The sequence below is a fragment of the Montipora foliosa genome, chromosome 13 (genome assembly GCF_036669935.1).
Source record: "Montipora foliosa isolate CH-2021 chromosome 13, ASM3666993v2, whole genome shotgun sequence".
NCBI classification, from domain to species: Eukaryota; Metazoa; Cnidaria; class Anthozoa; order Scleractinia; family Acroporidae; genus Montipora; species Montipora foliosa.
The window spans coordinates 20,821,567-20,834,066 of NC_090881.1; the positions used below are offsets into that span (position 1 = coordinate 20,821,567).

Below are 12,500 nucleotides of genomic sequence, written 5' to 3' on the forward strand. Positions count from 1 at the left end.
AATAGTCCTCATTAAAAATTACTAAATCCTAAATCCTACATTTTACAAAAAACATAAATACCAAAGAAGTGGAAAGATTATAGAATTCTTAAAATAATTATTCTAAGGGGTATTCATAGGGAAGCGTCCCATATTGTTAACACCACTTAAAACTTTCGTTTTACCGAACCGCTTTCATTTTTACGTCCTTGGTGCCAGCCCTAGGAGCATACACTAATCTCTCGCCTTACTTTTTTATCCAAACCGGTAATTGAAATAGAAGCGACTTGTTCAAAGAAATGACGAAAAAAAAAGATACGATAAAATAGTACCAAACATTTCACGAAATAAAAATATTTTTAAAAATCTGACGACGTCCTCGAGAACGTCGAAACGTCATCAGTTTTTGAAGTTTTCAAGATTTAAAATGTTTAGTATAGTATTTTACCGCAGTTTTTTTTTTACAAAATAATCTACATATATTTGTTGGGAGAATTGTAGCATTTCAATTGCCTAAAAGCGATTATCAATTGAGTGCAGTGAGACCAAAACAAGAGTAACTCTTGGCCAATCACAAGAAACGAATGAATTAAAATGAACCAATCATAGCGTGGCCATATAAGAACAGGAAAACGCGTGCTAGCAATTCACTGTTGGTTTTTTCTTTGACCTATCACATTGCAGAGAAGGCAGCGAGAGATTTTTCGGCTAAACGCCAAGTGCAACCATATAAAATCAAACTCAACAGGTGCAAAATTTCAAAAAAACCCTATCTAACCTACTGAACAAGGTCTTTTTGTTCTCGAGCTGCCCGTAGCACTTGCTCTGCTCCTTGAGCAATCAGATTCCGCGCCAACTTTTCTCCCAGCTCCTCGGCTTCCACAAGACAACCGCGAACTTCCTCAGGGACATAGATACAGGACTGAGTGAGTGCGGGATGAGAGCAGCCACCCGTCTGAATCGAAGGGACTGGGAGCGACCCCGTGACAGTGTCCGTGATGCACTCCTTTCCATCCAGACTGAACACAGCACCTGTGATGCTTAACTGAAATATCAAGGAGAATGGGTCAGCTTGATAGTAAGGCAGCGAGGACAAAATAGAAACAAATTGAATGAATGTGAAAAATATTTGCATATCACCCACCTTCCTTTGTCTTTGTCCTCTAAACCTCTCTTTCAAGCTAATTTTCAATATATCCGAAAAAGGCCTATAGAGGACATTTAGGTTGCGTTCGATTGACCGTATTCCGGAATACGAATACATGGAATACATGTTAGAAATACTTCGTTTTTGCGGAGATTCACATTAAAATTGTCAAGCATCTCCTAAAATGCTATTTTAAACACATTTTTATCATCCTTGCTGCTTCGAAACGCGCCAAACATACCGTTTCAATCATCACTCCACGTATTCTTACTCCGGAATAGGGTCAATCGAACGCTCCCTTAGGGTGCGTTCGATTGACCGTATTCCGGAATAGGAATACATGGAATAGAAGTTAAAAAATCCTTCGTTTTTGCGGAGATTCATATTAATATTGTCAAACATCTACTAAAATGCTATTTTAAACATAGCTTTAATATCCTTGTTGCTGCAAAACGCCACACATAGTGTTTTAAATCATCACTCCGCGTATTCTTATTCCGGAATAGGGTCAATCGAACGCGCCCTTAATTTCCCAATTGACGTCAACTTCGGTTTAAAAGTGAGAACCAGTGCGAATTTTCACAAAAGCAATTTTCATAAAAGCGATTTTCATTCAAATGACCCGCACCCGAAAAGTAATGTAATACTGAACTCGAATGTCATAATCGTCACGGAAGAGGGAGAGGTTTTAACGATACTTGATGAATTAAAAGTATTTTTGTCATACCTTATTATTCTCTAGGCTGCAATTTACTCCAATTGGCACACTGCAACCTCCCTCCTAATAAAATAAACAAAAAGTTTGGAATTTTCAGGTTCTTAGTAGTCTTGAAATTGAATCGTTGTCCTTCGTCCTAGAAAATGCAGGGCATTTGAAAATCTTCTGAATTAATTCATTGTTTATTCAAATAACAATTACAGGGGCCACACCCTTCCAATCATTTTTTTAGTGACTTCTCCTTTTGTCTCCAGAATTGAAACTATGATGCACGTCGCATTATACAAGGGTCACGAAATGTCTTCATAGCTTCCTCAATTTTACCATCCATTTTACTTTTTGAACTAATGGTTATAAACTTCTCAGAGTGTCACGAAAAGCAGTCACGAAAACTCTAACTAATAACACGAACGGTAACGTTAAGTCCATCGTTGTAAACACTTAGTTCGCGAATAGAAATAAACTCTATTTAACGAGGGTAACATATTTACTGGTGACCCAGTAGTTAGAAATGTTCGTTTTCGAGGAAAGGGAAAACCGGAGAAACCGGAGAAAAAAACCTCTCGGAGCAGAGTAAACAACCAACAACAAACTTTACCCACATATGGCCACGAGTCCGGAATAGAACCCTGACCAATGGTGGGAGGCGAGTGCAATCACCACTACACCATCCCTGCTCCCTCCTCCCTGCTATTTAAGGGATACTGCGACGTTTACCAAAATTGCGCGTGCCTCTAATTACTTTCAATCTGGGACATGCGTTTCTCACAATAGATCATCAAGTTCACGATTGTACTTAAGGAGATGTTACACTCGGAGTACTCGGATTTTTTCCGAGTATTCCCGAGTCAACACCGAAAAATGAAAGGCTATCTGACAGTAGTAGAACATCCCGCCGAACTAGCAATCGGAAGGTCGTAGGTTCGACTCTTGCAAAAGAGCACTCGGATTTTGTCCGAGTATCCGCGAGTCAACACCCAACAATGAATCTCTTCGTGATCCTCAAGTTGTTTCTCACCAATGTTCTAAGGAAGTTTCTCTCGGCCGCACAGCAAAAGCTTGTTTGGTTATCAATCAGTTTGGACACCAATTCAATGGTTTGAAAATCATCAAGATTAACTTCCACTGCTAAAGCACCCTACAAGAAAGACACGCACATGGTAAAAGTTCTTAAAGGACCAGTAAAAATATCAGGTCAATGACTTTCACGCAAACCTGTCCCACAGCATACAAGCATTCATCAGGACCAAGAACCTGAAAAAAAAGAGGAAAATGCACACAATTTACAGTTTTGAAAATGAAACTTTTTCAAACTGGTCCGAGTGCTTGAGTTCAGCAGATATGTCTGCGGGAAATGAAATTGATTAGATGCAAACCGATTTCAATACGTGTCACGAAGTGTCTCCTTGCTCTTCTCCCCAACAGACGTCATAAAATGTTCCCTACACTCTACTCTTCAGTAAGTAAAGATTTACCCTGACCAAAAAATACCGCTAACCCTAGACACTTAGGTCATTGTTCGGAAAAGATAGCACACGCTTAGACTCAAAGGGACAATTCGCGTTAGATATCTAACGTTGGTGTGCATAAATCTAGGCATGTAATTGCGTGCATGATTTCTGGACACACTTACCCTCGCACTTAGCTCGTTGTTAGGGAAAGATAGCACACGTTAAGACTTAAAGGGACTCTTCCTGTTGCATATCAAAATTGAGCGTGTATCGAATTACTCGAAATTTTATTATCCGCGCCTGAGACGATTCGCCACTCGATTGAAACTCGCTCTAAACAGAACAAAATGTCTCAAGCGGGCAATGATTCCAACAATCTTTACTAAGTTTGGAATTGCGCATTTCTCGATGGGGAAGCGCTCTGTTACCAGCTACAAATGTTCTTTCCTGACCTGATCTATTCGTTCGTCCCATCCCATGCGCTCCATTCCAGCGGCGGCCAAAATAAGGGCATCATATTTATCACCAGCATCGAGTTTCTTCAGTCGCGTGTTCAAGTTACCTCGCTTAACACAACAACAAAAGAAACTGTTAAGGAAAATGAAGATGTGAACAAAACTAATCATTTTCTTTCAGCGAAGAGTACTGCCGAATTATAGACCCATCACTGAGAAGTCCAATACAGCGAGCGTATATTAAGTAACCCCACGATTTCGTCCACTAACGTTTCTTACAGGTGGATTTCCACCGCCGCCGTGTCGCGTAAATATTTGCGTTCGTAAAATGTGCCAAAAAAAAAAGCACATGTTGGAAATGTCCACTGTCAATTTAACCTGGATCCCTTTAGGTGCGATGACCCTACGTAAATACCGGCCATCCTCAATTTGGGGGAAGGAAATTGTGGGTATAATTCCAAAGTAATGGTAGCCTTTGAAAACCTAGCGTTTTCTTCTCCATTTTTATCCAAGTCCGTATGATAAAGGTGCCACGTGAAAAAATCCAAAAATGTCATCGGTTACATAAATACGTAAATGCAGTGTGTCGTAGTTCAACTTTTGCGAAAATCCTTCCGATTGCTACACGCGCACGTGCACATAAACGTGCGTAAATCTCAAGAAAAAACGCCGCAGTGGAAATTCGGCAACGTAAAGTCAAAAGCACGACAGTGAAAATTCACCTAATTTTAAGCGGTAAACATGAATCTAATAATAACCCTTGACCCTCCCACAAGTGCTTGAGCAACCTGGTTACTATGCCGTGCAAATCCGTGCCCAAGTACACTAAATGAAAAATCCCCTTAAAATTCCTTATGCAATACAGTACTCAACGTCATCTGCCAACACTACACATCAATACTAGTTACTTTATATAGTCTAACGTCAATATCTGTTACTCCTCATCACCATCTGTCATTTTAGGTTACTAGTCGTTACTACTCATCACTAGACGTTACTACACATCACTACCCGTTATTACACGTTACTAGCAGTCACTACTCGTCACTTAAAAGTTACGATTAATCGTGTTAAGACTATATAAAGTATTTAGTATTGATGTATAGTGTTGGCAGGTGACGTTGAGTATTGTATTGCGTAAGGAATTTTACGTGGATTTTTCATTTAGTGTACTTGGACACGGAATTATAACCCGCAAGCTTGTTCCCAATGTCTCTCATATTCCGGAGGGGCTCAAATCAAACGTTGGTTTTTGAGGAGAGGGGAAAACCTGAGTACCCAGAGAAAAACCTCTTGGAGCAGAGAAGAGAACCAACAAACTCAACCTAGTGGGAAAATGGAACCCAGGACACACTGGTGTCATCTAAAGGATACAACATCCTCGATGATCAATTGAGGAAATGCTCTTCTCAGCTGTGCACTGCGCCGCAAAGAACTTGTCCCAACAACACTACAAGAGGAAACAATACTGAGCATTAATTGAATTCATTGTTGAAGTAAGCAAGACAAACATAATAACTATTGCAGATGAACCATTCGTCATCCTCGAAAATCCAGGAACCAAAGGGAAAGTGAAAATAAGGGCAAAAAATTAAGCAATGAAGAAACCGTGTAGTACTGGGTCGACTTTGTCGTTTTGAGGCTTGTTTAGGTTACTATGTACCACTTGGGAGTGTGAGAATGCCACTTTGCCATTTCACAATGCAAAATACAAAATTCAATTTTATAAAGGGGTTATTTGTTCAAATGCAGTACTGACTGCTTAACTCAGTTGGTTGAGCTCTGGAACACTGTGGAAGCTGCTGCCGGTTCAAACCCTGGCCAAACCAAGTCCAGGGCTCAGAATATGAAATTAACTCAGGAGAAAGTGCTGCCTTTGTTATTACATCTGCAAACAATTTGACTCGCTAGTCTTCTCAGATAGGAAGAGTGTTTTTGGAGAGGAATATATCTACCGGTATTTACATCATTCCTTTCCCTTTTGGGACTTGGAAGAGAAAAACAACAACTTGCAAAGCATCTGTGGCTATCATTGTTCTATCCACCACACAAGCAGGATTTATAAATTAAGATAGTAGTTTTTTTTAAATACAAAACAATATCAAAACTTTGAATCACATCGAAATCAATCATGAAGACTCTACCTTCCTTTTGGTAATTTTGCAAGAGTACACCCTTTATGCTTGGGATGAAATACAGCGACATCATGAGGGTCATCACGCCTAATCAAAAAGAAAAATTAAAGTTACAATGTTGGAAATATGAGCAGGGAATGCACAAATGCGAAAGTTGTTAAATCGAAATATCAAGCCTGACACATCCAAGCATTTATTAATACTTCAAAAGAATGCTAAGACCACGAAGTATTGAAAACCTGTCATTTAAGTTAACTACTGCAGCATCTTACTTGAATACAGCTCCAATCAGCATTCCTGGTGGCAGACTGGAGGGAAGATCCTTCAGTGAATGAACCACCAAATGTACACTGCAAAAACAAGGGAACATGTTGCAAAATAACTAGTAAGAAATGGTGGCATTCATAAACATGACAAAAAAAAAAAGGTTTTGTGCAGCAAAAAAAAAGCCACTTTATAAGCTGTACATTAATTTTGCATCTACATTTAACAGCCAGTTCACCTCATAGTTCTAAAGTAAAATAAACAAATCTGAGTGGAATTTATAAATACTAATCAACCCTTTGACTCCTGGGAGTGACCAGCATGTAAATTCTCCTCAGATAAGTATTGAGAATGAAGACAATATTATTTAAGAGCTGTGATCTTGATATAACACCATATTCTCAAAAAAGAAATCTACGGTACTATTTAGGAGAATGAACATTTTGACCATGCGAATGAAGGGGTTAATAATAATATTGTTCAATCACAAAATGGGTGAAGTCAAAAAATTTCTAGTTTGTAAAGAAACTGTGGTGCTGCATCGGTGGGATAGTGAAACAGGAAAATTTGGATTTATCAAACGTGTTGATAAAGGTTGAATTACCACCGTGAACGATTTAGAAAAGTGACGTTTTGAGTGTTAGCCCTTCGTCAGAGCGAAAGTGAATGGGTGAAGTCAGTTCAGAAGTTGAAGTTCATTATTACTTTATTATTATTTAATGAGATGGAATCATTGAAAAGTGATTGTGGTCATTCTCATGGAGCAGGGGAATTTATTTTTTCAAACTGTTATTCTCATCCTACAATGTAAGAAAGCTCTTTGTTAAATGATCATGGTAACTTATAATTAAATAGGAAGCTATTTTGTAAAAAAAAAAAAAAACACTGAAATAATTCATGCTCTGGGTGCATTATCTTATAAGTAAATCCAAAATCACCTTTTGTCGGCTAGAGCAACTTCCAGTTCCTTAGTAAAGACACTTTTCTCACCAATCTTTAACAATCAATTTAAATCAAACAATAATAATGTTATTTACTATTATTCAGGTACATAAGTTACAAGAAAAGTTTCCAATAGATACAAAACAAAACCAGAAAGTCAAAGGGGCTGTTTCACAGCAGTGCAGTTCATTTTTGTGTCGTTCTACCATTTACTCACCACTTCTTGCCATACAACATAACGTTAACTCAGAAATTACTTTTAAAGTTTAAACAACACAAAGCAATTAAGCTTCATGACGAAAAAATTACTGTCAAGCATACAGAATTAAAGTTACAAACAACAGAGATCAACTTTGAAAACCTGTCAGGCTGAACAGTTTTCAAAAACCTCATTCACAATCCATTTTAATCTTCTTCAATTTTGGCCATCCTTGCCTCCTTTTGTATTTGTCGTCATATTCAAACTTTCCCTCACTGCTCTAAGTAGGTTGCCAGTTTCTGGTTGCTTAATTTGGCTAAATTTTGTAGAACAGCCCCTTTCAAGTGAAGGAAAATATTCTTTTCTCAACATTACATCCTCCTTCATAGATAAACAAAATTCATACATGTATGCCTATAATGTATAGAAAAGTACAGGTATACTTACTTTAGGCAATGGTTTATTTAAGATATTGTCACCTACAGTTGACATAGAAACTGAAAACAAAAATGAAAATTGCATTTTTTATTAAAATTCCTAAAATTACAGCAAACAGGTTATTACATGTACAGCTGTATACTAGGCTGAAGAAAAAAGCAGAACTTTAAACAACAGGGAAATGCCACAAGGCTTAACCTCCTTGTTAGAGACTCCAGAGTGACAGTATTAAGTTAGCCTTTAGTGACAATATACAAATGTAATACCTTAACCCACTTAACCCCTCAGGTACCCTAGGGCATCCCCCGTTGATGAGTAAATTGTCTGGTGTTAGACAGAGTAAAATCTACTAAAGCCTTGTCCAAATAGGAAATGCTTGGCGACCAAGCACCATCAAACAATTTACCATTTGGTCCAACTTCTTCAGTGCTGTTTGATCAAAACATTCGATCTCAAACAACTTAAAACAATTCTTTTGTTCTTGTGTTTGATGGGCAAAGTTTTGTTCGTTTGGACAGCTGTATCAAACATGTTTGGCATGGGCATGCGTACCACGCTTGCATCTGCGTGTTTTTTATGTATTTGAGACCAATAGTTCTTTGCTTGCAGAGTTTGATCCAAGTTAGATTAAACAGGTTTTAATCGTTTGGCCACTCACTTTAACATCAGCATGTTTGGTCACCAAACATGTCCCGTTTGGACAAGGCTTAAATGTTAATCCCAGGAGTTAATAGGTTAACAGTGTAGGAAATTGGTTTACAGTAACAAAGACAGCTCCAATTTGACTGGAAAGATCAGTTGGTAGACCCAGTGCAGCCTGTGTTTTTTAAAGCTTGCTTGCAACTGCTTAAGTTATTTATCGAACGGAAATGATCTTTTTAACTACATGTATCACAATTGATGTTTTAACAAGCACTAACATAATGTTTGGATTCTTTCGAAAAGATGTGCCGTTACTCAACCATATTATATTATTCGGTAAACAAGTTATTTATCAAAGCCAACATCTTAATATAAGACCTTCCGTTTCACTTCTTAAGACGAAACTAAAAAGTGCTTATCAGTTAGAGTTTTTCATAGCTAAGCAAAATAACTCCATAGATATTCATAATGTGAAATGGAAAGCAATGCTCCCTTTCATTTCATGCCTCTAATTCGATAGTAAAAACTGTGTTATGTGTAGAGTACTGTATTGTCAGTATTACTTAAGTAACCTGTATTATAAGTGCTGTAAATATTGGAATTGTATTTAGAGTCTTTGTATTCATATTAGCATATGTAACCTGTTTTACTATTTTAAAAAAAATTAAAAAGAAAAAAATGTATCATTTCCTTTCCATTCCGCAGTTCAAATACATGACATTTCATATAAATTCTAAAGTAAAGAAACTTGCTTGTTGGAAATCTGTTACATTCACTCCTGATTTTATTGTAAAATAACTTTATAAACAAGCAAAGAGATTGCCTACAACAATCTCTGTCTTCTGTTCTCCCAGTCTTTGAAATTCTACCCCCTGTAGGTGAAATGTCCTATAATCATGTGAAGGAGTCTCATGCAATATTAACTTCCGTTCATGACAATATCACCATGACATGCATCATATTATTTTAACCAATGCATTTGTTTGCAAAACCAGTTTAAGTTAAGAGCAAAGAGAGCTCAAATTTCTTACCAATTTCAAAAGATCTATCAGGATATAGTTTCTTTAGTGCATCAATAATGACATTAGTTTGAATAAGGGCCAGCTGTTGGGAGAAAAATTGTATACAATGTTTATGAGTTGGAAAAATTCTATTTTCTGTCTTAAAGAGTACCAGATTAAAGACTTCTAGGAACCACACAATTCACTTTGTTACAATGCTAACTAGTCTGTCTGCATTTAGAAAAAGGATCACTGGCAGCCTCACTGTCCACCATAGGCTTGTGTTTGTACCCAAATGCTTGGGACAGCCACAGAATCATGCCTGCGATTCCATAGACAGCCCAGGTGTGGGTACTGAAGTGCAAAATGAATCGTGGATTGGCAGAAAAATGATCTGATTTTATGGATGTTGTTTTTGTGCAGTCACGCACCTGAGTCATCACCAACGTTAAGAAACTAATGGAAAGGCAAAGCCCAAAAAAAAAATTCATATTCAATGCCATTCCCGGCCAGGAGTGACTAATAAAATAGCATTTTATTATCCGTTGGCTAGCTATAAATAAAGTCTTCTAAAAAGCTAGGGGTTGCTAACTTTCAATTCATTACCAAAAGAGTGAATCACCTCATTATTATTCACTAGCTTGGAATCGAAAAATCTTCCGATATTTTGGTCCTTCTTTTGTCAGAACAAGTTGAAAACTTGTGAAGGCCACATTCATAGAAACCTAATTTATATAATGGAGGAGAATGGGATGGATTTTGTAAATGGAATGGTAGTTATGGCATGGTACCCCAATATCAAACAGCAGTTGGGTACAGTGTTCATGTACATCGACTTTGCAAGTCTCCGCGTCGAGAGCAAGCCCACGGCGAAAATCTCAACATAAATCTCCAAGTATGACAGAAAATGGAGTAGATATTTTCGAGTCTCGTTGATGGAGCTATCCCACAGCAGATTTCACATACCTGGCTTTTGCGTGATCCAACTTTTACAACTCCTTCGTCCGCCATGTTGACCGAGTAGTACTCCACGTGCGAAAAGATTGGACACTAATAGTCTCCACGTCAAAACGAGACTGGATGTCAAACAAAGTCTGCCATCTTGAATATTGGGACGAAGATTGTAAGGCTTTACACGATGACGGCAATTTTTCGCTTCTCGCAGCTGGTTTCACGGTCCTCCGGCCTATGCCAAGCAGAGTGGCGAAGAAACATTGGAATGACAGCCTTTTTACTGAATAATGCAAGCAAGAGCAGTGATCCCATTCAGAAACTTTTCTCAGAGAAGCTGAAAGAGTACAAGAAGAAAAGCTCAGCCGCCGGTGGAGGTTTATTTGATACTACGCCTGAGATGAAGGCGAAAATTGACGCGGAAGAGCAGCAGATTCGAAAAAGATTCGGCGAGGGCAATTTGGAAGAGTTCCCCAAGTTTGACTTTGGAGCTAAATGAAGACCAATCACGTGATCAAGTGCCCAACATTTAATGAGATGTTAATAGCAGAGCTAAGACTTTGACACTATAAACAGTTCATTTTAGTTTTGAGTTTTCTTAAGATGAAATAATGCACAAGTCTCTCGGTATTGGAGATATACACTTGGGATTGTCATACTTGCTGTGTTGTGAATGCTGCGCTTAGTGCAGAGTATTTTGTATGTTTCTTGGTTTTGGGAAATAAATCTACCTTGAAATCAGTATTGTGGTACTGAACTTAAATGGTATTTTCGCACAGTTTTAGTGAGCATTTCTGTGGGTAGTGAGGGTTTTACATTAATTTGTGCCCCAACAAGTCATTTGGTAGCCTGCCTAGCAATATACCTAATCGGCTAACTCAATGTTGTACCCAATTCAAACCCTTTGGGAATAAAACGCTTTCTTCACATGTAAATATGAATCCTACATTATCATGCAAATACAATACACAAAGAATCTTAATCCCGGGAGATTTGAATTGGGTACAACATTGAGGTAGCCGATTAGGTCTATTGCTAAACGTGGAGAGAAAGAGGGTGGCAGAGTGAGTGCTGAATTGTCCCCGTCCATTTCAGCCCTCTTTCCCTCCCACTTTAGTGTTTGCTATGCAGGCTATTCATTTTAGATTACAGTGGAAGTCATTTTGTCAACTTGCGCAGTCAGTTCTCCAACGTCAAGTTCTAATGCTAATCTAAAAGCCATAAAACTACAAAACTACACTGTGACCATAACTGGAACCAAACTTATCAGCAAAGTGACTTGGGAGTCCAGATATATAACCCAACCAAATATTGTTTAAACAACATGTGGGCTAGAAAAAATGTTGTAAAGTTTTAAAACAATTATGAACCAAATCTTGCAAGATTAATGTAATAATTAACTTAACCTTTGATTCAACCTGAGCCCCAAAGTGTGCCTGAAATAACTTTTTACATCAGCCAGGTACTCTCAACGTTTTGGATGCTGTCATCATGGATTTTGCATTTTTCTCAGTTTGCCGCAGTCTCAGTTTCAGCCAGTCAAGCTACTTTTTTCAGTTTCAAATGCTTTATTTTATTGAGTTTCAAACAAAGTTGACTTAAAACTTTATTTCCTGTAGTTTCAAGGAATTGTTTGTTTGTTTGTTTCTTGGAGTAGAGGTTGCCTTTAAACAGAACAATAATTTTTAATATTAATTAACAAACATAGTCTCTTCAAGTTCTGATTTGTTGGCCACTGATTAATGTCAGATACAGCTGAAGTGCTACAATCCCAATGCTTCCAGTAAGCATTGTCTTCAACAGCAACAGACTCCATGATTGAATTCCAAATGCATGACTTAGAACTCTGTAATCAACACACAAAAGTAAATGAATTAACTTCAGAAATAAGACACACATTTGTCTATTATTCACATGAAGCAAAGCTTTCCAATGGTACAACATGTACATGACAATAATTCTCATCAATTAACTTACTCAATCAGCAAAGGTCTGTAACATGTAACTACCATGAAAACCATTACTATTGGCATGAAGGATTTCTGAAGGTCAGTTCTGCTCCATAACCAAACTAAGGCTGCCGTAGAGATGTGTTGAATCTAAAAAACCAAAGAATTCTCTGTGAACCAACAATGAGACACCATCGGGTGATGAAAATTTTCAAGATTAAAAAATTTT

The 12,500-nt window shown here is 37.8% G+C and overlaps 2 protein-coding genes across 2 annotated transcripts in view; both read right to left on the reverse strand.

Annotated features, from left to right (window-relative positions):
* Window positions 1-10,533, reverse strand: part of LOC137984043 (porphobilinogen deaminase-like) — an 11,007-nt gene extending 474 nt beyond the window's left edge. The window contains exons 1-12 of the mRNA XM_068831254.1: window positions 10,338-10,533; window positions 9,402-9,474; window positions 7,738-7,787; window positions 7,088-7,143; window positions 6,158-6,235; window positions 5,895-5,972; window positions 5,125-5,200; window positions 3,748-3,861; window positions 3,060-3,098; window positions 2,863-2,982; window positions 1,854-1,907; window positions 1-1,024 (exon numbers count right to left, since the gene is read on the reverse strand). The exon at window positions 1-1,024 is cut by the window's left edge and continues 474 nt beyond it. Coding sequence (XP_068687355.1) covers window positions 758-1,024; window positions 1,854-1,907; window positions 2,863-2,982; window positions 3,060-3,098; window positions 3,748-3,861; window positions 5,125-5,200; window positions 5,895-5,972; window positions 6,158-6,235; window positions 7,088-7,143; window positions 7,738-7,787; window positions 9,402-9,474; window positions 10,338-10,382 — 1,050 coding nt within the window. The 5' untranslated portion in view covers window positions 10,383-10,533 and the 3' untranslated portion in view covers window positions 1-757. The remainder of the gene's footprint in view (window positions 1,025-1,853; window positions 1,908-2,862; window positions 2,983-3,059; window positions 3,099-3,747; window positions 3,862-5,124; window positions 5,201-5,894; window positions 5,973-6,157; window positions 6,236-7,087; window positions 7,144-7,737; window positions 7,788-9,401; window positions 9,475-10,337) is intronic.
* A 1,337-nt stretch (window positions 10,534-11,870) lies between these two features.
* Window positions 11,871-12,500, reverse strand: part of LOC137984046 (BOS complex subunit TMEM147-like) — a 4,773-nt gene continuing 4,143 nt past the window's right edge. The window contains exons 6-7 of the mRNA XM_068831256.1: window positions 12,300-12,421; window positions 11,871-12,168 (exon numbers count right to left, since the gene is read on the reverse strand). Of these exons, the coding sequence (XP_068687357.1) occupies window positions 12,036-12,168; window positions 12,300-12,421 (255 nt within the window). The 3' untranslated portion in view covers window positions 11,871-12,035. The remainder of the gene's footprint in view (window positions 12,169-12,299; window positions 12,422-12,500) is intronic.